This window comes from Salminus brasiliensis, chromosome 18, assembly GCF_030463535.1.
Source record: "Salminus brasiliensis chromosome 18, fSalBra1.hap2, whole genome shotgun sequence".
In the NCBI taxonomy this organism is placed as follows: Eukaryota; Metazoa; Chordata; class Actinopteri; order Characiformes; family Bryconidae; genus Salminus; species Salminus brasiliensis.
Window position 1 is genome coordinate 26440192 of NC_132895.1, and position 25392 is coordinate 26465583.

General features: G+C 41.8%; 1 protein-coding gene across 4 annotated transcripts in view; it reads right to left on the reverse strand.

Annotated features, from left to right (window-relative positions):
• The window catches only part of ebf1b (EBF transcription factor 1b), a 112152-nt gene that overhangs the window by 83934 nt on the left and 2826 nt on the right, over positions 1–25392 (reverse strand). For all 4 annotated transcript variants that reach the window (XM_072662469.1, XM_072662467.1, XM_072662468.1 and 1 more), the window contains exons 4-6: positions 24827–24882; positions 17810–17883; positions 14261–14329 (exon numbers count right to left, since the gene is read on the reverse strand). In XM_072662469.1, coding sequence (XP_072518570.1) covers positions 14261–14329; positions 17810–17883; positions 24827–24882 — 199 coding nt within the window. The remainder of the gene's footprint in view (positions 1–14260; positions 14330–17809; positions 17884–24826; positions 24883–25392) is intronic.

The following is a 25392-nucleotide window of genomic DNA, read 5'->3' on the forward strand; positions in this document are numbered from 1 at the left end:
GAGTTAAGTACACTAAGTGACTATGTGGCAGCAGCTGTAAGGAATCCAAACAAAACACTCTAATATAAGAAACTCAGTGACAACAAAATGCTAGGCTGTTGATACATGCTTTTATATCTGTTGTTTTTTCAAACTGTCATTTGTCTGAGCAGGTAGTTCAGTAAAATAATCCCACTACTGTGGTAGGGCACTCATTTTTCATTCCTGTCCCAGTTGCAGACAACGCTGTACCCTGGCAAGGAAAAGAGGGCATGTTTTACAGTGCTGCATCACTTATATAGCATCAGTTCCACTGCCTACCAAGTGTCCCACTCATACCCTCCTGCAGGCAGAGCCAAAAATTCGCACACATACATGAACAGTTACATGTTTGTGCAAGGCTGGCAGAGCACGGTCCCTAGCACCCCACCAGCTCTCTTGGACAGGACCAGCAGCATGGACGCAGCCATCCGTTAAATCTGACAAGGTTTGCGTTTTTATTTGGACCCTGCTATTAATAATAGAGTGATGCATGACTGCCACCTCGCACACGCCCACCCCCCCAACACATACATCTCCACCCCTCTCATGCACCAAAACAGATGCTTTTAGATCCCCTCAGTGCAGCTCAGAGTGCTGACGTTCAACCTGACTCAGTCCATGACACACAATAAACATGCTTAGCCTTGTTTATGTTCTCAGTGCAACCTTTAATATAGTACTTATCAACACGTCTATTTAAGATTCCTCAAGAATTTACTGTCGATGTTTAAGAGTGATGTAAGTCTGTAATTGCTTGCCTACGAAATGTGCAGTTTAAAACTTTTGTTGGCTCAGATTTCACAAGAAGCTGAGGTCCAGCACAACGGCTGACAAGTTTGAAAACAGCCAAACATTCGGCCTGTCAATCATGGCGCCCCACAATCCTCAAGGGGTTTTCCTCCATGGCATCGACCTGCCTTAAAAAAGCAAAACAAAGACAGGCAGAAGGAAAGTAAAGAGAATTTCAGAGCTACATCAGACTGTACTCGCTCGAGGCGCTAGCACTGAAGCATCTTACACATACACTGGGCTTGAGAATAATAAGGCCACCTCCGTGTCACCTTCCTTGCCAAAGTCCCTACGACCCAAGTGGAAGAATCTACAGGTAACCACAAATGCATCCTGCTCTGTAAAAACGATATGTGAGAATATTCCATTTGCTCATATGCATATCCTTCAATGAAAGAAACAAGACAAATAGTTGGGGGGTGGAGGGGGTGGAGATGTCTCTTTCTAAGGCTTTATCATATTTATTTCCAGCAAACTGATAGCTTGGTCCCTATTGTCTGCTGAAGAGAGTGACAGCCTCTGGAGCATCCTCCATCATGCCTTGTCTGGCTGGTGACAGTGCACCAATTCCCCAAGGTCCGGCAATCCCCAGACCCCTAGCTGTCACTCAAAGCCGGGTCCACCATGGAAAGGTCGGGCGGCCACTCTGAGACCACCAGAGCAAGCAAGTGGATCATACCCCTCAGGAACCTTCCGTCAAGTTCCAAAAACTGAAAAAAAAACTTAAAATGTGTCACTGCGCTCTAAAAGCTCCACCCCCACCTCGCTCCCTCCCTCCACCATGTCTCTTTCTAATGCAATAGGGGAGGCAGAGAGTATGGGAATAAATAGCACATTGATGGAGAGCCATCTGAACGTGTTTCCTGACAGGCTTTTGAAGCCCTGTCTGCATGGGAGCGGCTCCGAAAAACCAGAGCGAGCGATGCCTCAAAAGCGTCGTTTCAAAACAGGCCTCCTCTTGACGGCAAAGTACCGTGGCGATATGCACCCAGAGAGCTGCTAAATTACGGCAGAGGGGAAAAAATACTCAGCAGCCAGGTATGTTTGCCACTTACTGTCCTAATGAAATTACGCATGCACAAGCTCATGCACACATAGACACACACTCGCACACTGCCTTGCAGGGGCAAATTATCAGCATCCATTACATGGGGAGGGGTCAGAGGCCTGGTTGAATCTGGCCATTGACGAAGAGGGCCTGGTCAAATTTCTCAGCTAACGGCGTCCGTTTTCTTTTTAATGACATTGCTAATGAAAACGTACTCGGTCGGGGGTGGGTGGGTGCATGGCAGCGATTTGAAAGGGGGGGGCACACACAGTGGCTCATTCATGGCTAAGCGGACATTGAGGTCAGGTAGCAGAGGGGGTGCCACGCATGCGAGAAGCTAATGGCCCTCAGAGTGAGTGCGGCTCTGTGCGCGGGTGCCGAAAAGCCGACGTGGGGGGGGGACTGTCCAAACCACAGCTCCATCATCCACCAAGAGCCTACTTCACTTTACACTGCGGACTGACTGGACAGGGAGTCCTGCAGAGTTAATGTGTGGACGAGAGGGTGGCATAGAGAGAGCAGGTCAGTGCTGTGCATCCAGCCAAACATCAGCTTGGAGTTTGGCTCATTTCTCCTTCAAGAGGAACACTGCATTCTGGCAGTGAAATCCTTTTCACATGTTTATGTGAAAAGTCAGATCATCAGATTCATCTGCAGTTTAAAGATTAGATCTTTGAGACATTGTCTCATTGCAGAAGTTCATCACAGGTTCTGTGATACAACAAAGTAAAAATAATAGGCAGAGAACACCAACACATTATTAATACATTCTAAAAGTTGATGTCACATGCTTTGAATGAATATGAATAAAATGGAGCACAACCTAGACTCACTACCCAGTGCGAGTCACTCTTTGGTTACATATATCGGAGCAACACAGGCTAAACACAAAACACCCGGTTAGTATTACAAACATGTAAGATGTATTTAAAGCACATTTTTTATAACATGTTGTAGGTGCTACCTGTTGTGTAAGCTAAGAATAAATAACATATAATGAAAAGTTAGAGGTAGTAATCAGAAAACAAAACCACAAAGGAATTCTAGGAAGTTCCACTTCCAGTGCTACAATATTTTTATTATTTAAGGCTGGGATTTTCTATTGCTTATTTGTGTTTAAGTTACAATTAAGTTACAATTAAAAACTGACAGATATGCCATTCGGTAATGCACTGTTTAACTGAACTTGCAGTAATAAACATTTATATTGATATACAATTATACAATTATATCAATCAAAATTATAAGTATTATTTCACCTACTGTTGTCATTTTCCAAAAACGCAATTTTAAGTTATTAAGAGGCCATTTTCAAGCATGCAAAAAAAGCAAATGGTCCACAGCCTTGGTCGATGTTGCCCCTTCCAGTGCACAACCATCATATCCTACCCCTTCCCTGCTCCAAAAGGCTGACTGCCAGGTGCAACACGAGGGGCTAGTAATGGGAAGACTCAGGAGCACATCTGTGTGAGTAGCGTACCCTCGGGCAAGGCCATTTCCCCCTTGCCCCTACCTCAATCATGATGCTTTGTAAACCCTAAAGAGCCTGCGCTCCGGAGGAGGGTGTGCGCCTGTCGCCCCTTTAAACACAGCCTGAGGGCACTGTGCTGGGCCTTTCGCAGCGCAGTTCTGGGTGCTACTACAAAGCCAGTGGGTTCGGTTTGCTCCCAGAAAGTCAACAGTTTCAGGCCAAATTAGTCTCAGCAAGTCACAAGATTCTGATGGGAAGGCTTTTGAGATTCTACCTGTGCGGTTATTGCTAAAAACAGAAAATCCATGTGGGGCATTCAGAATGGCAAAGCAGTTAGCAAACCAGCTTTTTTATAGAGCATTAAGCTTAGTAGTATCTGGGAGGGGCATTAGTTAAACTAAATTAGCATCCAATGTAAACGCTGGCTTTTTAATGGTAGAAAAGGTGCAGCTAGGGATCCTAAATGAGATAAATGAATAAAACATCCGTGTTGCATCTCTCTCTCTCTCTCGTGCTATTTCTTGCTTTTTTCTCCCTGTACACCCCTGTCTCCCTCTGTCTTTCTCTCTCTCTCTCTCTCTCTCTCTCTCTCTCTCTCTCTCTCTCTGCTGACACAAAGTCAATGGCATGAATAATTCACCGGTCTCGCTCTCTTTTTCAGAGCCACGGGTGACCTTTCCCCGCAGGAAGTGGAATCGAAACACAACAATGGGCCCGAAGCACAGGGGGATCCTGGCTAACGGGACACTAAAAACACAGCCGGGGATACAGAAATCTCCAGGATTCCATACATTACGCTTTCATGAATTATTCAATTACGCAGCCCAAAATGCTTACTGAATAAACACAGCCACCCACATGCTCCAAGCTCCACAGGATTGGTGGTTAAGGCCCCCAACACTGAACTAAGCAAGCTAACATCAGTCACACTGCATCGCCATTAGCTATTGTTCTTAACATACACAATGTCTACCCCTCATGACATGAAGCCCTGTGAATACAGAAACACTCAATATGTTGTCAATTAGAATGTGTCTGTGTAGCCCTCGACTACAATTAGAAAGGACTGTCTATTTATCTATTTATAAAACCTCTAAAACCAAGTGCTACAAAGGCAAAAATGAATATTTTATTGAAGACAATTTTGAACCATCCTTATTGAAGGTAGCATCCTGTTCAGAAAGCTCAGTCTACTGTGACCTGATACCCCACATAAACTTTCAGTTCCTGTTTCTCTGTTTACCAATGCTACGCACCAAAGACAAATCCAGTAGCACCATCACTACAACAATGACCTTTTCTCTCCTAGGTTTGTCTGATGCTTTCGTCTTCTGAAGCTTAATACAACTCATGGTCAGTGATGAAAGCATTGTCATTTCCAGACATGAAGAAAGACAATCAAAAAGGAGTGCTACACGGTGAGAACAGCCATGTTTTTCTCCTCGGCGGTCTCATGCACCTGTGAGAGAGCGCAACACAAAGCAGGAAGTGACATCAATACCATAGGAGGGGCCCTTCCTGTCTACCATTCTGGGCTTGGGTCAAAAATTTCATTCAGCAGGAAACACTGATCATCAGGCCGACACATAAGGTCTTGCACACCTCGCCCGCGTAAATGCACACATGCTTGTGCGACGAGCAAAACATTCTATTAGCAAAACAAAGCAGTGCCCATCTCTTTCGCATGGGAAAAGCTGCGAGCCCCTCTCAGTTTCAGATGTGCCGACATGATAAACTTATTGAAATAACATGTGGGAACTGTTTTACGCTGGCACACACAAACACACACATACACACAGTGCAAAATGCCCACACACAGTCCTGGGAAAATATTCAGTCTAAAATACCTTCATGTTACTACTCATTAACCATACATTCCTATTAAGCACTAATATGTATGGAAATCTTGTATTGTTGAGGATAATTCCACTGATTTCCTTACATTTCTAAACAATTTATTTCTCGAGATGTAAACAAAGTTATTTCAAGTGTTTTGGTGTGAAACACCAACACTGTAGAAATATCTACACTGATTGACACTGATTTCTTTACAGTGGTGGTGATAGGAACCAGGGGTCACATGTGTACAATGTTACCATGCTATGCTTTAAATATCTCCACATCTCAATTTTATATGATACTGATTTTTGTTATTAATGGGGGAAATTTTGTCTTACAGCACAGTGTATGTACCTCACTGCCAAAATATGTCTAAAAAATATACATCCTTTATCTTAAAGCAGTGTCAGGCATCAGGCAGGGTATGCATATTCATTTCATGTCATAACATTCTGTAATACAGATTTTATCATCATTAAAATCTTCACCACCACTGGGAACCACTCTAGAGTTTCTCTACAGCAGAGCATTTCACACCACTCTGAATTACATCATTCTAATCCACTCATATTTAGTCAAAATGGTATTATTTGTTTATGTTTAGCTGGGCAGTTTACTGTGTTTACTGTAACGTTTTACTGTATCTATGTTTACCTACATCTGTTCTAATGTAATCTGGAGTTATTACTGTGAAAAATGCTCTTATTGCCTAGATAAATGGTTTTAAATAATGTGCTCAGGTGCCCAAAATCTCTAAGATGTTTTGACATCACAGAGACAGCATACACATCTGAAAGCCAGTGCATAAGACATATTCCATCGCTGAGCTACCTTTAGCTAACAAGGCTTGTCCAGCCCCCCATCTGGCCATCACTCTTGGGCTGCCAGTGACATGGTGGATTTGGCGAAGACGCAGCAATGAATGAATGCGTCCATCCATTTTTCATGACCCGTCTTCGTTTGCCTCATTCCCCTCTCCCACCATCTCAAAGTCGCTCTCAGACGTCAATTAGACGACAGGACCAGATGGACGGTAATTAAGCTTACATGATGATGAGTAATGGCTAGCGCTGACTTTTTGTGCTATAAATTAACCACAGAAATGTAAAGTAGGCACAGCTGAATTATATGCAGAGAGAGGCTGATGCAAATGATTGCAGTCTTCCTGTGAGGCGGCCTGACGGAGTTGTGGGAAAGAAGCCTACAAACGGTGATTGACAGCAGAATCAATGGGGGCTTGATTGACAGGCCTCAACTCTCTCTGTCACACTCACACACACACACACACTCGCTCAGTCAGCCCAATGATTGGTCTTATCTCCAGCAAAGGAAAGGGGGCTTCCTTCCTCCCCACAGGCTGCCCACCCCACCTCTGACAGGACACACACCAGCAGTTCCACTGCCTGTAGCAACACTCACATACACCCCAGCCTTTAGAGCTGTGTGGTAGGTAGCCCTTGGGGCCAATACTGTTTTGGAGGAGGGGCGAATGTGACTTTTCTTCAGCAGTGAGAGAGAGAGAGTGTGCTTGACAGACATAGGAATTGACAGTGAAGTAAAGAAATGCACAAAGCCAGACCAAAAGAATGAAATTGAACTGAGCAGCGGGGTGAAAAAAAACAGATGGCGATTCAGTGACGGAGAAGCGAGGTGTTGCTAAAATAAAAAGGTTTTAGTAGGGGGGGGTGTGAGATGAGAGAGCAAGCGAGACAGACAGGAAGAGAGAGCGAGGCAGAGAAACGGTCTCCCTCCCACACGGCCGAACGCGTCCTACTCTTTAGGGGTCAACCAGGCGCGTGATAGGATTGTGCTCGGGTGAACTGCATATGGTTAACCCTATATTAACTTGGATAGGTAGAGGTCGATGGTGTGTTATTATCTTTTTCACAGGCTGGGATTAAGTGGGCCACACACAGCCTGTCACAAAGGACCGCTGCTGAGAAAGCCCGGAGAACCTCCGCACGCTACTGTGGCAACTCGGCCCCGGGGACGCGTCTGAATGCGCTGGAGATTTCTTCCTGTCTCTTCATTCCTGTTAACGTCCCCTCTCACGCTGTACTTGATTTCTCTCTGGCTGGCTCACATTTTTTTCTCTCTCACTGTTGCCCTCTTTCTCTTGCTCTGCGTGCCTCTGCTCCCTTTAATTGCTTCACAATAGTCCCCCAAATCTGGCCAGGCTCACCCTAACAACAGCTAGATCAGCTTAATAGCACACAATGTGGAGCAGCCATGTGGCGGGCAATGGATACTGCTAATACGCCAATTCACAGCTGTCAGAGTTTTGTTTGTGTGGGCAGCAGCGCTGAATACAGTGTCACGCATGCGCACACACGCACACACACATATCAAGAGTTATTATTTTCGCTGTGCTCCACATTTTTGTTTTGTTATTCAAATCTAATTAGCAGAGAAGCACTAATACAGGATTTGTTGGCCAATGCCAATATAATATATTTTTCAAGCTGATGTCGATACATACAATAACTAAAAAAAATAGTTGGAAGACACATTCTGCTCCTCTGGTGTTCTATAACTTCTTTCAATGTGTTCAAATATTAGTTAAATCTAAACTTTTGACAGGATTTTTAGATGAATATTATTTGTCAATGCCAATATGTTTCCATGTCATTGTGCCAAAACATGGTTATGTAGTTCAACTGGCTAAACAATGAACCAATGATAAACATCTACATATTTAGCTACATGATTGAGCTATGAGGTAAATTACTGTAACATTTTATTTGTATTCAGTATCAACAAGTTTCATTTTGGGTCTGGATGTCTGACATTTCTCCTAGTTGTTTTTTACATTTATACAATACATAAAAATCAAGACTACACATACAATCATCTCAATTCAGTTTAGAATAAAAAATCTCCCCTTTTTAGAATTTAAGAATCTGCAGTTCCATCATAATTTCTCTGCTTGTTTCAATGAAGCTACAGATGAGAAAGAATTCCTTTAGAATTTCAAAAAGGTTAGTTTTCACTGGCAATAACTTCTGTCTTTAAAGGATTATCACAAAAGTTGTCTATCAAGGCTGTAACATACATAGGTTGAATAACCAGTAAACCATCACTTAAGCAGGCCATACCCCCACCCTAAACACAAGGTGCATTCGATCAGCCATACACACCCGTAGACCTCATGACTTGATGGTCATTTAATTTCGCTAGGCTGCTCTGAAACTGTTTATGCTAGCACCAATCCTTTTCAACAAGCCATTAAAACGTGAAAGGAGAGAGCGTGGTGACCTGTTTGGACCACTGCTACTACTGCCTCTTTCCATCAGCTCTCACCACCTTGTTTTGGTTACTGCACAGATCCAGATGTTGGACCATTAGCGATGAGGCCTGCTGGGCCAAAAAAACGAAAGGCCAAGAACCCAAAGGGGGGCGTTTAGAGGAAGTCCCACGGTATCCGCGGGAACTTTCACATTCCATCCTCGGCCAGCCCGGCGACAGCCTCCTGACATGTCCCAGCATGGGCTCCAACATCCAGCAGAGGATAGCACTGCACTTCCTCTGAACGAAGCACCTCTGAAACTCGAAACAAAGCTCTGCTTCATCTGTGCTTTCGGCACGAAGGTTGTTAGTAGATACGTCTAAGAGTACAGAGCTGTAAAAGCTGATCTGACCACTGTTGGTCTTTCTGAAATTGGTGACGGGTCAACACTGCTGTCTCTTAAACTTAGCGTATGATTGTCCATGATCTGAATCGCTGGATATCTGATCTTAACATTTGAATGTTATTAAAAAATATTTCAAAGTTTATGACATGCCAGTGAGTTTTATACCAATGCGTTCAAATAAATCAAGCATAAAATACAGCTGATGGTGGGTTTAGCTGGTTGTAGTTCTCCATATCACCATTTGTAGGAAATCACCATGCAAACAATTCTTGTATAATTATACCTGTAATAACTGGACGGTGTTTAAAAGGTGTTTAAATATGTCTGAATGAGTCCGCGTACACACACACACACACACACACAAACAGAACTTTCTCACACCCCTCCCGGGCCAAAAGATCTCAGGTCTCAGGAATAACAAGCAACCTGTAAGCCGAGATGCCTGAAAGGAGCCGCTAGGAACAGAGTGACAAAACTCGACGCTGGCGACCTATTTCTCTTTAAAACCCTGACATACAGAAAATGCACGAATCGTTTTCAAACTATTAAAACACATTTCATCTGTGTCTACTTCTACATCTTTCACCAGAGGCTGAACTCGGAGATGAGAATATTTAGAACCAAACAAGAGAACTAGCAAAGGCGGAGGGAGGGGTGGAATAAAACAAGACATCGAACAATAGAGGTCCTCAGCAGGTTTAGGGTGGAGGAAGATGGGGGTGGAGGGCCTGATCTAAAAGTGATTAAATTGGGAGGAAAAGGGGGGGGGTGTAGAAAAAGTGCAGAGGTGTCTATTAGATGTCAGCTGGCTGGCTTTTGTGTCTGTGTCAATGAGAGGGGATTAAGGAATTGGAAACAATCTTACAGAAGCAGAATGAAAGGTCAGTCTGAGTGGAAAAGGCCAAACGTGAGGATAACGCAACGATGAGGAAACGCTAATGTAGCTTCACTGCAGGTTACAAACATACTTTGTTTTGGAGTCACTGGATGGTAACTTTATATACTGGGTTTCCATCTTTAAATACTAAAGATAGTTGTGGAAGTGGTTAAGCTAACACACTTTCACACACATCGTTTGCTAATTATTATTCATTTGTTTTTTCAGTAACACATTTCCACAATACTGTGACTGTCTCATAAAAACATACTGTATATCTATGCAATACTGCATACCTAATTACTAACTACATGTAACTAGATAGATAGATAGATAGATAGACAGATAGATAGATTGATAGATTTTGTATAGGGTTACTCTTGCTACTCTTGCTTGGTTTCTTTGGTTCTACTAAGTCTGGACATTTTTGTCCTCAAAATGCAAACACATGCACAGAAAAGAACTAGAGTAAGCACTAAAAAGTCAAAAACAAAAGATCCACATAAAACAATAAGCATGAAAAACAAATGGCTTTACATGTGGTATGAATCAAAGCGCTTGCTGGAGCCTATTATGAATCCTGTGAGCAGTTTTGATTTGTGGTATTTCTCTACTCTCAGCTTACAAACTCATCGCCTGTGTAGACAAACCAAAGACAACCGGCAACACCTGTGAGAGTGACACATATACAACAGCAACTTTAACCCAAGTCAAATATGCTCAACAGCGACCCAGGGCTTTAAAAGTTGGAGGCTGCCATTGTTTGCTTACAAATCGGCAATATAAACCAGTGTAAACATGAAATTTGTTCTTTTAACTGTATAATAAGGCTTCATTAGTGTTTTTAACACAGGCCTGGGTTCGCTGCAGTCTACCAGTGCGTCTTCGGAGCAGAATCTAATTAGAGTGGCGCACTCGACGCAAAGCCAGGAGAATTAGCGCTAGCCAGGCTAATTGCTGCAGCGGAATCAAATCAGTTCTTTGAAACAAGAGCGGCCTAATGAGCTCTTATTTACCCAACTAAATAACTTGAATGAAAGACCTAGGACTCAGTGCTGCTGTGGACGTTGTGTGTTTTCCGCACACGGGAGGGAAATAATCAGTCATAATCGAGGTAGTTTCAATGGAGTGTGTTATGTATTTGTAAGACCTTTTTTAAAAAAACATTTGATTCTCCTACACACTTAAAATCTTGCTCTTTGCTCGCCTGACCTATTTTTCTGTGTTATGAGAGCATGCATCAGGGTGGCAGCGAAAAAAAAACATATTGGATCGTGCTATTCAAAAAAGCTCTCATCATTTGTGGCATGCACTTGTTGCAGTGCAAAAGAGTTCCTTCTTGGAAATGTCCAGATGTCCAAATGTCCAGAGCTAGGCTACATACTGAAGATCATTTCTGTACACTAGTGCAACACTGGATCAATTATAGGAAATAGCATTTGAAAATGACAACAAAAGCTGTTAATAAAAGACAGATGTAAAAAAACAAAAACAAAAGATGCTTACATCTAGTACGAGTTGTGCTGCTGCGAACATGAGCTTTTGCACTCGAGTGGGTTAATTTTGAGCCTGTTTGTTGTTTTGCTTTAAGTGTCGATGTGTGCATGCATGTGCACATTTCAACATGTGCCTGTATGTGTGCATCCATACGTGCGTTTACAGAGAATCTGGTCTCAGCTGTCCCAAAAAGGGTCACAATATCAGTTGGTTATGAAGCAGGCCTGTTTCAGTGGAATAGCCCTAAATGCCGCCTCATCCTACACCACATCCAGATCCATTCTGCATCCTTACTAAACTGTATCTTTAAGCAACAATATGTCTGCAACAACCTGATAAAGTCATAAGATCTCAGAAACCCTTAGAAGTCACAGTTACTGCCAACACTAACCAGAATATGGTTACAAATTTTGACATCTTATAGTCTTTTTTTTCTTCCCAATATTCTCCCCAATTTAGTTAATTCCAATTCCCATGTACTAAGCAGGATACTACATGGTGCTACCAGCTCTGGGAAGATGAAGGCTGGCATGTGCTTCCTCCAACAGAAATGAAGCCAGCCAATTGGATCTTGAAATGCCCCAAATGCAACGTCACTGCCAAATCTTTTACACCAGTTAACAAATGCCTACACTGGTTAGCACTAATGCTGAATGAGAGGGAGCGGGAGGGTCTTCTTGTCCACCCAGACAGAATTATGCTCTGAAATGCCTGGCCATGAATGGCTGTGGCATCACCAGTGATCAAACTGGCAATCTCCCAAAGATGGACCAATCCCTTAGACAGCTATGCCACTTTAGGGGTTTTTGTTTAGTTAAGGGTTTTGTTTTGAAATGCATTAAATGCTGTTTTCCACTGAAATACATTGTTGGAAGTCAGCCACAAGACACTGTGTGAAATTAAAAAAGTAATCACATAATTTGAATAGCATAGTAAAACAAAAGTAAGCAGTAGCAGAAATGCTTGCCTATACTAATCAGAGTTATTATTTGTTTAAAACTGCATAATCTTGTGTGGCACAGGAAGGATGGGTATTTTGCTTCAGCCTTGGTTGCTGTTTTATGAGATGTTTTACTGCTAGCATCTCCCTCAGCTTGATCGTTGTAAAACTGCTTCATAACAAGGCCAGCTGTAAACAGCTCTGGGATGATGAAGGCTGGCATGTGCTTTCTCCAACACAAATAAAGACAGACAACTGCATTTTGAAAATTTGAAATGCAGCACTGGAATGTACCTTATGTAAATGTTTCTAGTTTTCAACTTTAGAGCATTAAACATTATAAATGTACAATAATTTACAGTGTTCAGATCCAACACTCTGCAAGCTAACATGTTTGACCTATGCTAACATACTAGTCACAAACTAACATGCTATTCACATTAAAATAATACAGTGTAATTCCATATATGTTGTACTGCTACAAACCTAGTCAACACTGACCTCTTCCTTCAGCCCAATTCAAGAAAACAAGACCAAAAAAGCGGATCCCTACTTGTGTCTCCTCAGCAGGGTTTGATTTTCATAAATGACGTCCATTTGAGAATAGCCTCGAATCAGGCCAGTCTCGATCTCACGCGACAGTAACTCTTGCCAGGAGGGGTGCCGATCAATTCAGCATAAATCAAACGCTTTTCTGCTTTGGTTGTAAATTCTTCACAGAAACATATTTGATTTGTGGTCTTCCCACATCTCAGGACAGATTATGGAGGAACACTGCTGGCAATTATGAAACACTAAGCATTTAATATATATCCAATGTCTGTTTTTACAAGAAATCCACAGAACAGCTTGTGGTACTGTACAACAGTTAACTGGGTTTTAAAGGCTCAGGTGGCCACATCAGTATCACTAAGGAAAGGTTCACATCAGTCATAAACATCCAGCTACAACATAATGAAAAAGAGACTCTGCAGAATAGAGTTGAGGCCCATAAGAGCAGATACCCCCAAAGCCTGGATAATAGCTTCCACATTATGCAAAAAACACTTTCCACACTACCCAAATAAACAGAATCAAGGGTACCCATGGTGCCGTGCACAAACACCAACAACCACAACACTAATGCCAATAAAGAGACTATGTCCAAGAGTGTGGCTAATATACTATTGTTACTGCTAATGTCATAAATACAACTATTAGCTCTACAAATTGTTTTTAATACAGTAATGACAACAGAATGGGCAAAGGGTTCACAGGATTTGGAGGGAAGGCGATTTTGGAGAGATGAACGCAAAGAGTGAAAGAGAGAAGGGCTGTATTTGGATACCAGTGGGGGCTGAAAGTGAGAGAGGTAGAGAGACAGAGAAAAAGAAAGAGAGAGAGAGAGAGAGAGAGTAAGGTAGTGGGAGGTGCCCTGAGGGCCTTTGGCTGCTTTTGTTTCAGAGGCCATTATCCATGTGGATTTTATTAAGCAGCGAAAAAGGAATACTAGTACACCAGGTTCTGGAGGTGGGAATTCAATCCAAATACAGGCTAATTATCAATTTGAAGTGCCTACCATGTTGATATTATCTTGATTGTTTGCATGGTTACTGCACTCTCCTGAAAACTAACACTGAGAACTGGACACAGAGCATTCGGCAGTGATTTCTGAAATGCTGTATCTGAAGAATTATTCAAAAGTAAGGGCAATGGGCACATTATAAAAACTAGCTACCAGTAACAAATGTCTTAAAATTCTAAACATTTCCAATGTAGTTTTCATTACTGGGCCATAATTAGATTACAGCAATTGCAACAATATTGCTGAGAAAATCACTCAGTCATTCACTGCATTACAATGAGTGGGCATTAATGAATGAATCACATGTAAGAAATAATATATTTAATAATAAATAAGAACAAAAGCTCCATTACAAATCCTTGATTGTGGGTAGGAGTAAGAAAGCTTAAACAAAAAGCCGATGTCATGTCTTACAGAAATATAACAGTGCTATAATAAGTGCTTGAAGGTCCTCAACAAAATAAACATCAATCCAGAGTCCGACAATACACCTCCACAAATTCAGAGGAAAAGCTGAATTAAGAAGGATCAAAAGCCAATCACCTGTTTACCAGGGACAAATAAGGAAAGAAGGGCTCCTACCTATCAATGATGACGGGGTCTGAGGGGGTCTCATTTCGGTTCCCACAGCTTTTTTTGTCACAACACCGACTGAAGGAGAAAAGAACAGAGTAAGAAAGACATTAAACTTTAGGTTTCTTAGTAGTAATTTATTAGTAATTATTAAATGCAACAATATATTTTTTTATGTCTGCAATGGAAACATTAACATTTAATTTATAATTTAGTACATGTTTTTCAGTTTGTTTTAATGTCAAAAAATAAGTCAAATTTGATATATGCTGGTTGGTTCCCTAAAAAGCATATGTTGTAACGCTGCTAAACACACAGAAACCTCAACATTTACACTGAGTAGGAGACTAAGATCCCTGAATAGATCACCTGCTAAACATAATATTTAACTTAACAGCATACTGTAGAGCAGGAATCTTTCATTCAGTTTTTTCTACTAATGACAGCTGGATAGAAATGAGTGGCATGAGGACAGCAGGCAGGGTCAAGTGTTTTTTGTCCTTATATTACCTGAAGCTGGTGAAGGAACCTTCATCTGTGGAACCCGTCCTCATTTTACACCATATGCTGATTAACTCTTTACTGATAACAGTTCCCTACATTGACCAGTTTTTAATCAGTAGTGTTAACTTAACACCTGATCTACTTCATCAGACCATCAAGAGCATCTGTGAGAAGGTGAGAATCAGGTGGGTTTAATTTGGGCATAAATAAAATTCCAGGAGCACAACAAATTAGTATTACATTGGTTTTATACTTTTGCTGCAGTAACATCCATTTAATTGTATACTATCCCTGTTATCTATTAGAACATTCTTGGAAATACTGACTGTTATCTCTTTTGTGTGTATTAGTGTGTTAGTGAGGTCGGGATGCTGGATAATCACCACCCCACCTCATCCCCAAGTCCTCAGTTCATCCCAAAAGTACTGGATGGAGGCTTTATACCCCTCCAACTGAGGCCTGGCATTAGCCATGATGCCAATAGGTTCATGTTTATCTACTTTGGAGGGTCCTATTCTATAAGCAATACTTCTCTACAGGGACTATACCATCTATGTGTGCGCATTTGCACATCTGTGTCAGCAATGTCCACAAAAAAGTAGACATATAGTGTACCACAGTTTGTATTATATCACACTATATATAACATTATAGCATTGCTCCCAAATGTTGGCTTTTAGATTATGAGCTAAAGAGGTGACGAGGTTGCAATTGGGGGATTAGGGAGGTTAAGGTTGTAAAGGCAGAATGAAGAGAGGGTCAAGAAATGAGAGAAAGACAGAGAGAAAGAGAGAGAGAGAGAGAGAGAGAGAGGGAGAGACCCCCGGGCTCAGATTTCCTCTGCACAGATGGTACTGCAACGCTGAAAGGGGCTTGGGACGAAACTGTCACATGAAACCCCTGGCATTGTCCCTTCTCCCAACATACTCTCTCTTGCTCTCTCTTTCTTTCTCTCGTGTTACCACACCCCCTTGTCCCTCATTTGTGCATGCGACACAATTTTAAGGCCCTTGTCAATGGACCCTAATCAATCATTCATGACTTTACTATAAGCTTTCGAGAGTTGTATTGGTTATCTGATGCACTGATTGGCCATTGGATTTGGTGTGTATTACGCCTCTAATAGTAGTTATTGAATCATTCATTGCAGTTTTTTTTTAATAATAGGTAAAGATATGATGAGAGATCAAGGGGTTAAATAGTTAATAAATCTTTAAAATATATCAAATTTATATAACAGATATATACAGTTCAGGCATGTGTTGTGAACTGTCGCAAACAGTAAAAAAAATCACCCAATTGTCTTTCTTTATTTCTTTGTGAGGCTCCTTCAACTAGGTCAGTGTCCTCCCAAAGGAACAGAAGGGAGAGTCAAGCGCGTGTATGTGTGTGTGAAAGTGAACAGGATTTGTAGCTGCCTAACAATCAAATCTGCCAGCACCCGTGGGAGATTTGATCGTTAGGCAGCCGTGGGTTTTTCTCAACCTCCTTCTACCACACGCACATATATATACACAGAGCTATAAGCAGAAATTATGTTAATTACTACATTCTTATATCAGCTTTTTTTGGGGGGGAGGGGGTTATTATCTATTTTTCCAGTTACCATCAGTGCATCCCGTAGGAACTGCAAAAGGAAATGGCATCTTTAATCTCAGCACTTCCTTCCTGATTCAGCTTTTGAAGAAATTAAACCCAAATCACCTCACATAATTATCCACATAGCAACATGGCTGCAGCTTCCCTCCCCCCAACGTATGTTTTGCTTCATCAGATGCTTTGATTTATGTCACTGGCCTTGTGTTATGACAACTTTAATCTTTATAAGGGGGTGCTTTGCGAATAGCATCCTCGAGCGAGCACATTCTCTCAACTGTTTTGGTCATTTTTTTCTTTTTTCGTTCTTAATTTGTTCAAATGAAAGAAATAAGCACTTCTGTCCCATGATTGCAAGCTGGCACGGCACCATATGGCTAATGGTGGTGTGTGGCAATTAGCGGGGCTGATTAATAGTGAACAGCCTAATTTTCTGCTTATAATTGAGAGTGCGTTTGAACACCCCCAACATACGTACACACACACATATACACAGAGAATCAGTGCTATGCTGTTGCAAGTGGTGGAGGGGAGCCCAGTTGGTTGGCACCAGATTGCTTAGAGTCACGGTAGAAGACGTTTGTCACTGTCATGTGAGCACGTTTGTGTAAGCTGGAGCTGCTCACCATGTTACGTATTGTCCTAACTCAAACCTGGCATACAGTTCACAGTCAGTGCTGGAGTGGAGGCATGTTTGTTTAAGGACGCATAGAAACATCCAAATTGAGTAATGAGTTTCCGCTTGCCCTAATTAACTAGGCGTCGGGGTGATATTCATGAGGAGGGACGCTGTTAAAATACCGCTAAAAATAGGTGAAAGTCGATCTACACAACCTACTTTTATGCAAAATTCATCTTCAGATGTTAATTAAAGATAGAACAGTTGTTAGCAAAGCTCATCTTTTACCTTGTTTTCTTATTGCTCCCTCATCCACTAGAGGTTTATAAGGCTGACCTGGTTAGCGTCAGTGTGAAGTTATCAGGCTTTAACAACAAGACTTTATTGATAAATTCTACTGAGACCACCGTAGTCATTGAACATAGGGGGATATCATTTAGAGGGAGAAAATAACTAAATGAATGTACATGTATTATCCTCCACTGCACTGGGAATATAAAGTGTCATAAAACTGCCATTAGGCAATGAACAATGGCCTGTTCTCATTTATTAAATGTCTGAAATAACCCAAAAAGGCAAAAGTGAATTAACTAAAGTAGTGCTGTACAAAACAGTCTACTGCAAGGCCAACGCAAGAATCTGTATCAAGGATCACCAGATGTAGTTCAGGAGGGCTAGTGTTCAGCACATTCCCTGCTCTAACACGGCTAATTCATTTCATCAGTTAATTAGCAGCTTTTTAGTAGATGTGTTTGAACAAGGAACTTTTGCTGGACTTAGGCCCTCCTCGACCAGACCTCTGGCCTACATTTTAATGTAAAAACCACCCACTACCTTACCTGCACATGATTTCATGAGTCAGTAGCACGCGACACATCTCAGGGTTCTTGTCCTGACCTTCATAGATGATGGCCTTGCAGAAGAGAAAAGAGAGGTTAGAGTTACAGAGTTTATTTTCTGTAGAACAGTTTGACAATGAGCATGTGATGAAGCCTTTTTCATGTAAGGGAGATCAACAAAAACAGCATCTCCTTCTTTATGACTCCACGTTGCTCAATCCTGGACAGTAAAAAAAACTCTTTATAATAAACATGCAGGTCTGCAATGCCACCATCTCCTACAGTCTCAAGTGCAATTCTGCAGTCGCAAAGATTTTTTCCCACCCTACTCATTCTTCTCTTGTTCCTGTACAGTTCGGAATTTAAGAAAGTGAACTGCACTTGAAAAAACACACAAACACACACCGCTTGAGAGATTTAAGCTTTTTACGGCCTGTGGCCAGCACCACATTTAATGAATAGCGCCATGTGTCGTGGGAACCCCGTAGGTCCGTACCAGTGCCACTGGTCATCCAGAGGCTCTATTCAGCTACAGAGTGGGAAGACCTGGCATTAAAGGGGTTTTAACATTTCTGAATAAGTCAACCCTTGAGGTGTCAGCAATTCAGAGTGGTTTGGTGTGAACAAAATGACATGATATTTAGCAACCATCATGAAGCCTGAAATCTGATAGCTAACAGTATGTTGTATAGTGTCGGACACCACATAAGTGGGTCTATTTGAGATCTCTTAACAACAACAAAACTAAAAAAGCAAATTTCAAAAGACGCAAGAGCGTGTCCAATTGAACTGCTTCTTTAACAGTATGCAAAAATTTTGACGTTAGATAAACTCTAGATGTTGTCAAAGGAACGGGAAGCTGAAGAACACCTGTTGTAGGTGGAGATAAAGGGATGAATCTGTTGGGAAGAGTCAGCTTGAAACTTGGTCTAGGGCACCAATTATACATCTAAATTATAACAGAATATCTGCTAATAAAAACCAAGACATGCCTTTCCCACACGAACCTAGGCCTGTTTTAAGCCATGAGATGCCTTCTAAAGCAACAACACAACATTTTGAGTGGAAATGTCATCTTTTTTTCTGTCTGCGCGTCACTGGAACTCCACCCTTCACTCTCAGGCCTTAAAAATTCATGACTCATACTACCCAGCCTTTAAGTAAAAAATAGAAAGCACACATCTTTCTGTCTCCATTCTCTCTGTGTCACATGTGTCTCTTTCTCATATTTTCTCTTTTTACTCTAGGCTTTTTCTCCTCAGATGTTGAAAGTGTGAAGGAAGCTGAGTAGGAAGAGTATTAGCCTGTGTGCTCGTTGGCGTCCTACCTACCCTAGCATGTAACGTGCCAAACAATTGCTGGGGTGTGGTGGGCAGGGGGGTGGTGGGGGAGAGCATGGAAGGTGGGCAGTAGGGCTGAAGGAGGTGGCTGTGGGGGCGAGCAGTTGGGATGCCAGACTGGAGCATGGAGACGCCATCTGGCATGCCCCCCCAACCCCCCCCCACCAATTTTCTCCTGAATCTTCATGGCTTTGCTCTCACCCCTTAGCAGCAGAAAAACGTGTCTCTGCCAGGCTGGCAAAGCTTCTCATCCCCCATCACCCCCCACCCACAAAAAACACCCCTCCAAAGCTGAATATCGAGCATGGCATGCCATTCCAACCAGTGCCTCGCTTGACAATGCCAACCACGTCACCTTGCTAGGACTCATGCGTCTCATTTAAAAGCGTGCAGATTGGCTGCAAATCTGTCCAATTTCCACATAACCTGGCTCCCATGTAAACTGTCTGCTTTTGCAGAGCTTTGAAGAACCTGCTACTAAAGTGTTTAAACCTTTACTGTTTAAGTGTCTATTTCTGCATTTTAATCTAATGGTTCCCTGACTTCTAAGTGCTGGTGTTGCATTCATATTGATTTGCAACATAAAGCTGAAGGTGCATAGAATAAATGACAATTTTAAACATTTATATGGTACATGCATATATAACGATCAACCATAATGTTAAAACCACCTGCCTAATATTGTGTACATCTTGTGCCACCAAAACAGCTCTCAGCTCTATTATAGCTCAGTGCATCCAACAACAAAGTAGGCGCCTGCTTTTATTTACTGATACACACAGAAATCTCCAGTTCCATATGCATATCCATTTTCCTATGGAGACAGATTTTAATAAGTTGAAAGGAACCTTGAATGTATTGTCAATGAGGTTAACGAAAGAAAGTTCAGCTTTCATAAACAAGAACACTGCTAAAAAACAATGACGCTAGACTATGTAAGTCTATTTAAATGGAGGCACTGTAGGGTAGGATCGTCCTACTTGTCAGTTGATATGTTGGCTTACAATAGTGTACAATTGATACATTGTTTGATGTCTTTCAGGTGTACTTTACACCACACAAAGGCACTGAAAGCGATAGCGCTGCAGCCGCTGCTGTAGCTGGCAAGCTCACAGGATTCATTCAGTTGCTTTTCTTTCACTTTGAGAGAATGCGGGCCAAGGTCTTCTAAAAGCGTGCAGAATATATCACTGTCTACCAGCCTCTCTACACTTATGCACCATATGTATCTATCTTAGCACGTCCCAGGCTTGCACTGCATTCTTTATGGGGACAAACCTCTATCTTATCTTAATCTTATGTCAAGCTTTCTCCTGAATATCTAAGCTGAAATTAAATATACCTCGAGATCCTATTATCATTTACGCAAATGACGCCAATACTCTTGCACTGTAATATCTCAGGATGAGTTATTAGCATTCACAAATAAAGGTCAAGCCAAAACCCCCAAAAGTGTTTTCAAGAGAACGTTAATTAATTGGTCAGTAGTTTAGTTAGCATCATCCTTGAAACTTTTAAATACTTAACCTTTACTGGTCTCCTTCATCTACAAGGCAGCCTAACGAGCTTGTAAACAAAGGGCTACATTCTCTCCTTTCATTCGGTCACATCCAGTAAAGAAAAGCAAAGAAATAATGTTGCCCTCTAAAAAATGGATTTTTAATGGCAGAAGTGTGCTATTCAGGGCCATATAAAGTCCATGCCAAAGTATGCAGGGGGCACGTTTAGAAACATGTAATGTTTAATACATATTTCATCTTGCCGAGCACACTTTTCATATTCTATCCGGTGTTCTTCCTCGGCGACTTTGATGTCATGCCTGAAATCGCAGACGTGTAAACAAGGGCCTATAAATACGCGGAAACACACTTCCTACATGGTTAGCATCATCTGTTAGCGTGCCAACACCGCCGCCTTTCTTCCCAGGCTTGTGTTTGACTTTTAAAGAAGTGCCGCGATTTCCCCTTTCTTCCAAAGTGCACACACACACACATGCACACACACTCATATAATCAACTATCCCACCACACCCCACATGAAATACACAGGCATCAAGCCTAAGAAACCAGGAAATGGTGAAATAATCCAGGGGAGAGAGATACAGACAGATGGGGAAAGGAGAGGGGATGAGTGAGCTCCGCACAGCATAGAGGAAAAGCTTAAACGAGAGGTAAGGGAAGGTAGATGTGGGGGGTTGTCAGAATGAATAACATAAGAGGGTGGGAGAAAAAGATAAAAATATGAAGATATAAAGATGAGGATGGAGAAGCTGTGAGGATAGGCAGAAAATCAGGGAGGTGTGTTACTGGAGCTGAGAGACAGCAGGGAGAAAAATATGAAAAAATGAGAGTGGGATGAAGGAAGAATGAAATAATGGCACAGGGGTGGCACAGCGCTGATCTGTGCAGAGTCGCTAATCACACACTCAGCCCAAGAGACTCTAACCCTCTCCTCCTTTCTCATTCCTCTGTCCTTTCTTCATCATCAGCCAAGTGTACCCGGCTCTCTTTTGCCCACACTTACTATTGTTATTTCTAGGAATGAACGATGATATCATAATCATGTCGGCATCAGACCAGACAGTTTAGATCTGATTGATATAATAACCAACATTTAATGACACATTTACTGCACTTTGTTGAACAGAGCACACAGAACAGTACAAATTGGAATGATGCTTTGCAACAGTGACACTGTGTGCTCTTGTTTATTCAAAACCATAGAAAAAACTTCCTTGCTGGAATTTGTTCAAATGGGACAAAATGAAAACAGGACACTGTTACAGTCTGACAAAATATACCATCACTGGGCACTGGCATCAGCAGACACGTAGATGGCCCATAAATTGGCCCTGTTCCAAAATTCCAATACAGGTGCATACCTACTTCATTTACATTAATACGCTGTATATAATGTTGATAGCTAACTACCAGCACTAGAACATCTCATACCAGTCATAATGAATTATCTTCATTGCAAAATATCAGTGTGGAACCAGTGTGACAGTCCTGATGGAGAAAACTTCATCAAAATCAGCTCTAATTTGTCAGCGCGTCAAGTACATGGAGCTTGCAATGGCACATACTGCTGCTGTAGTGCTGTTCTAGAGGATTTAGTTGTATTTATGACAAACAAGTACAAGAACTGAATATTTGGAGCTGTTCCCTAAAATAACTGGCTTGTTTTATATTAGAAGGTGAACATAGAGCCGGCAGGGATTTTATATATAGCTGTAGCAGTGTAGTCATGCTAGCAATGAGACAAACACCATGACTTCAACAATCAGTGACAGTCAATTGTTCTGGGCCACCAAGCTTTTAAAACTACTGAACACATTTATTAAATATATAAAAAAACAAAACATGTTTACGACAATGTGTGACACTACCAATTTAACAATAATATTGATGCCTACATGTTTTATACCCATGCAATCCAAAAGATCTTCATTGTGTTTTTAACAACGATTTGTCAATAACAATTATTATTTATGTGCACATATTCTTCAAGAAAGGGACTTTGATGAACATGAAGCCGAGTGCCATGAATATACCTATAGTCAAGTACATTTTTTTTATTTTACTTGGTTGAAAAGAAACAAAGATTTTCAAAAGTGGTGTTCGCAATGCACTGAGTATGCGTGTGACAAATCCCACTTTTTTGCATCACGACAACAGCTCCAAACCACAGCTCTTTGTGACTAAACCCAATGGTAATTTAACTGATTACTCAGCCAGACAATGAGACAGATAATGACCAGCGCAACCCTTCAAAACGTCCTCAATGTTTCATCAGCTTCTGGACCACAGTGAGGGAGAGACAATCACCAACACTATAAGACACACCTGTAATTGAAACTTGGTCACCTGGTCAGCCTTCAACAAATTCGACTGCCTATGAGCTATGAGTCATCACATCTGAGAACTCAAAATGGAACTCCAAATCAAAGCCACATGCCGACCAAGCTAAGTGTCTGCTTCTTGTGTGTAGTAAATCTACCACAAGCAGTAGTAAATCCAGGTATATGTGATACTGAGTAGCACCTCTGTGGAGAAGAAAAAACGACTTTTTCACCCACTCTTCTACCTGAGAGAGGAACACACAAGGAAGAGTACATCACGGTGAATTCCAATCGATTCATGTCTTAAGCAGCGTTTCCTTTGCGATCCTGAACTTTCTTCCAGACAATGTGGCAACAAAGCGGATGGCAATCTTATTACAAGTGACTTCTATTACACCCATTCCATTAGGTGGGGGAAAAATAATGAATACAAGTGCTAAATATATTCTGCATTGTGCCAGCAGACAACTACAAAAGGTAGAGGAAGAAGCAAAGGCGACAGTGATTATTATATATTTTTTTCCCAACTTGACACTGATAAACAAGGGGAGCGCATGCGACACAGTGCACAAAAGTGCCATGTCCTCCCACGACGTGCGGCAAAACAGATAGTTAGGAAACAACAGCGCTTCCCAGCACTGGCAGACAAGCGCTGTCAGAGTGGCAGCTACCAGGGACTAATGCGCTTTGATATACCCCATGACGCACGACGGAAAGAGAGAGAGGGGGAAGCGACGCCAGCAGGTATGTTAGTGCTAAAGTGCTAAGACTTTATAGTGTAGGACGACCAGTGTCCCAAATCATACTACAATGAACACCAATACACCAAAAATGATTCTAATCAGAATTTTGAAATTCTCTACTACTACTGCATCCTTACCCACTGAATATGAACCATCAGAGATAATCTATGCAATATTGATCTAAAGAACCAATGTCAGCATTTAGATAAACAACATACAGTCAAAGCTAGCCATGCTGGCTTACTAGAAATGCATAGAGAACAAGGTGTTAAGGACTGAAGCCTCCCACGTATGTTCCTATAGTCCACAATCAAACACAAGCAAGCTCCTTAAGATGAAACATTATATTTGCTATAAGTCCTCTTTCTTATACCACTATATAACCGTTCACCTAGCGTCAGTGGCTCCCAACCCTGGTCCTGGATGCTTTCCCAGCTCAAACACACCTGATCTTAATTAACAGGCCATTTCTATGTTAAAGTGAGGGTATTACACAAAGGGACCAGGACACTTAAGGACCACTGACCACTTTAGACTGCAATCCATCTGTTGTCATGCACAACTGATCAGTTTCTAACGACACTGCTGCTGTCATCCAGATAGTATACATATATAGACACAGGTTGGCCATTCTATACATTCTGCGTGTGGTGCTGAATGAGTATAACAGAATTATGTGATGTTTCTACACAAATCTATGTCCTTGTTATGTTCATAATACTAAAAGGGAAAAAGATGCAACTTGGTGTTGAAGGTGTTTTAAAACCTGAAATCCAAACACCTTATACACTACGTCTTCGTCTTATAACACACATTCTGTTGTAATTCTAAAAGCATAACTGAGCAGAGGGCTTAAAACTAGTGGCACGAAATAAGAATTTCCACATATTTAAAAACCACCACAGGGGTGTACCAGTTCGACGCGGAGTCTGCGGGAACCCTGCACAGGATGCCATGTGCGCATGCGCGGCACACACACACACACACACACACACACACACACACACACACACACACACGCACGCACGCACGCGCGCGCTAGTTGTGACACTCAAATGCAGTGTGGAGATACTGCCACGATAGAAGGCCTTACCTGTTTAGTCATGGAGTCGATGAGTCGCACATAGAAGTCCTGTTCTGTCCTAATGCCTGTAACACAGAGAGAGGCTGGTGGGTCGTTGGAGAGGCTTTAACATTATAGCTAACATTCGTTTGATGAGCTCCGTTTGTGATACGTGTAATTCCAAAAAAAGTAGTATTTTTTGCCTTAGGTAATCGCCTAAGGCAAAAAATATATATACAATTCATCTGATTTCTGTGACTGAATATACAAGTCATACACCGCACTAAATAAAATAATGAATAAACAACTAAGTGAATAAATAAGCAAATCCCTATTCTACTATGTTGCACGTCAGTAACCGATAATCGACATTTTTAATATCAGACACATTTACTGAACTAATGCTCACCGCGAGCACTGAGCTGGGATGCACTGATGTAACGTGATGTCCATTCAGCCAAGGTGCAAATGTTAAACTGAGTTGACCTGGTAGCTACACAAAGCTACACGCTTCTACTAAATGATCCCTGAAGTAAACACCACTGCTCCAGGGCTCGTCCTAAGAGTTCCTCTAACAAGCAGGATTAAGTAAATTG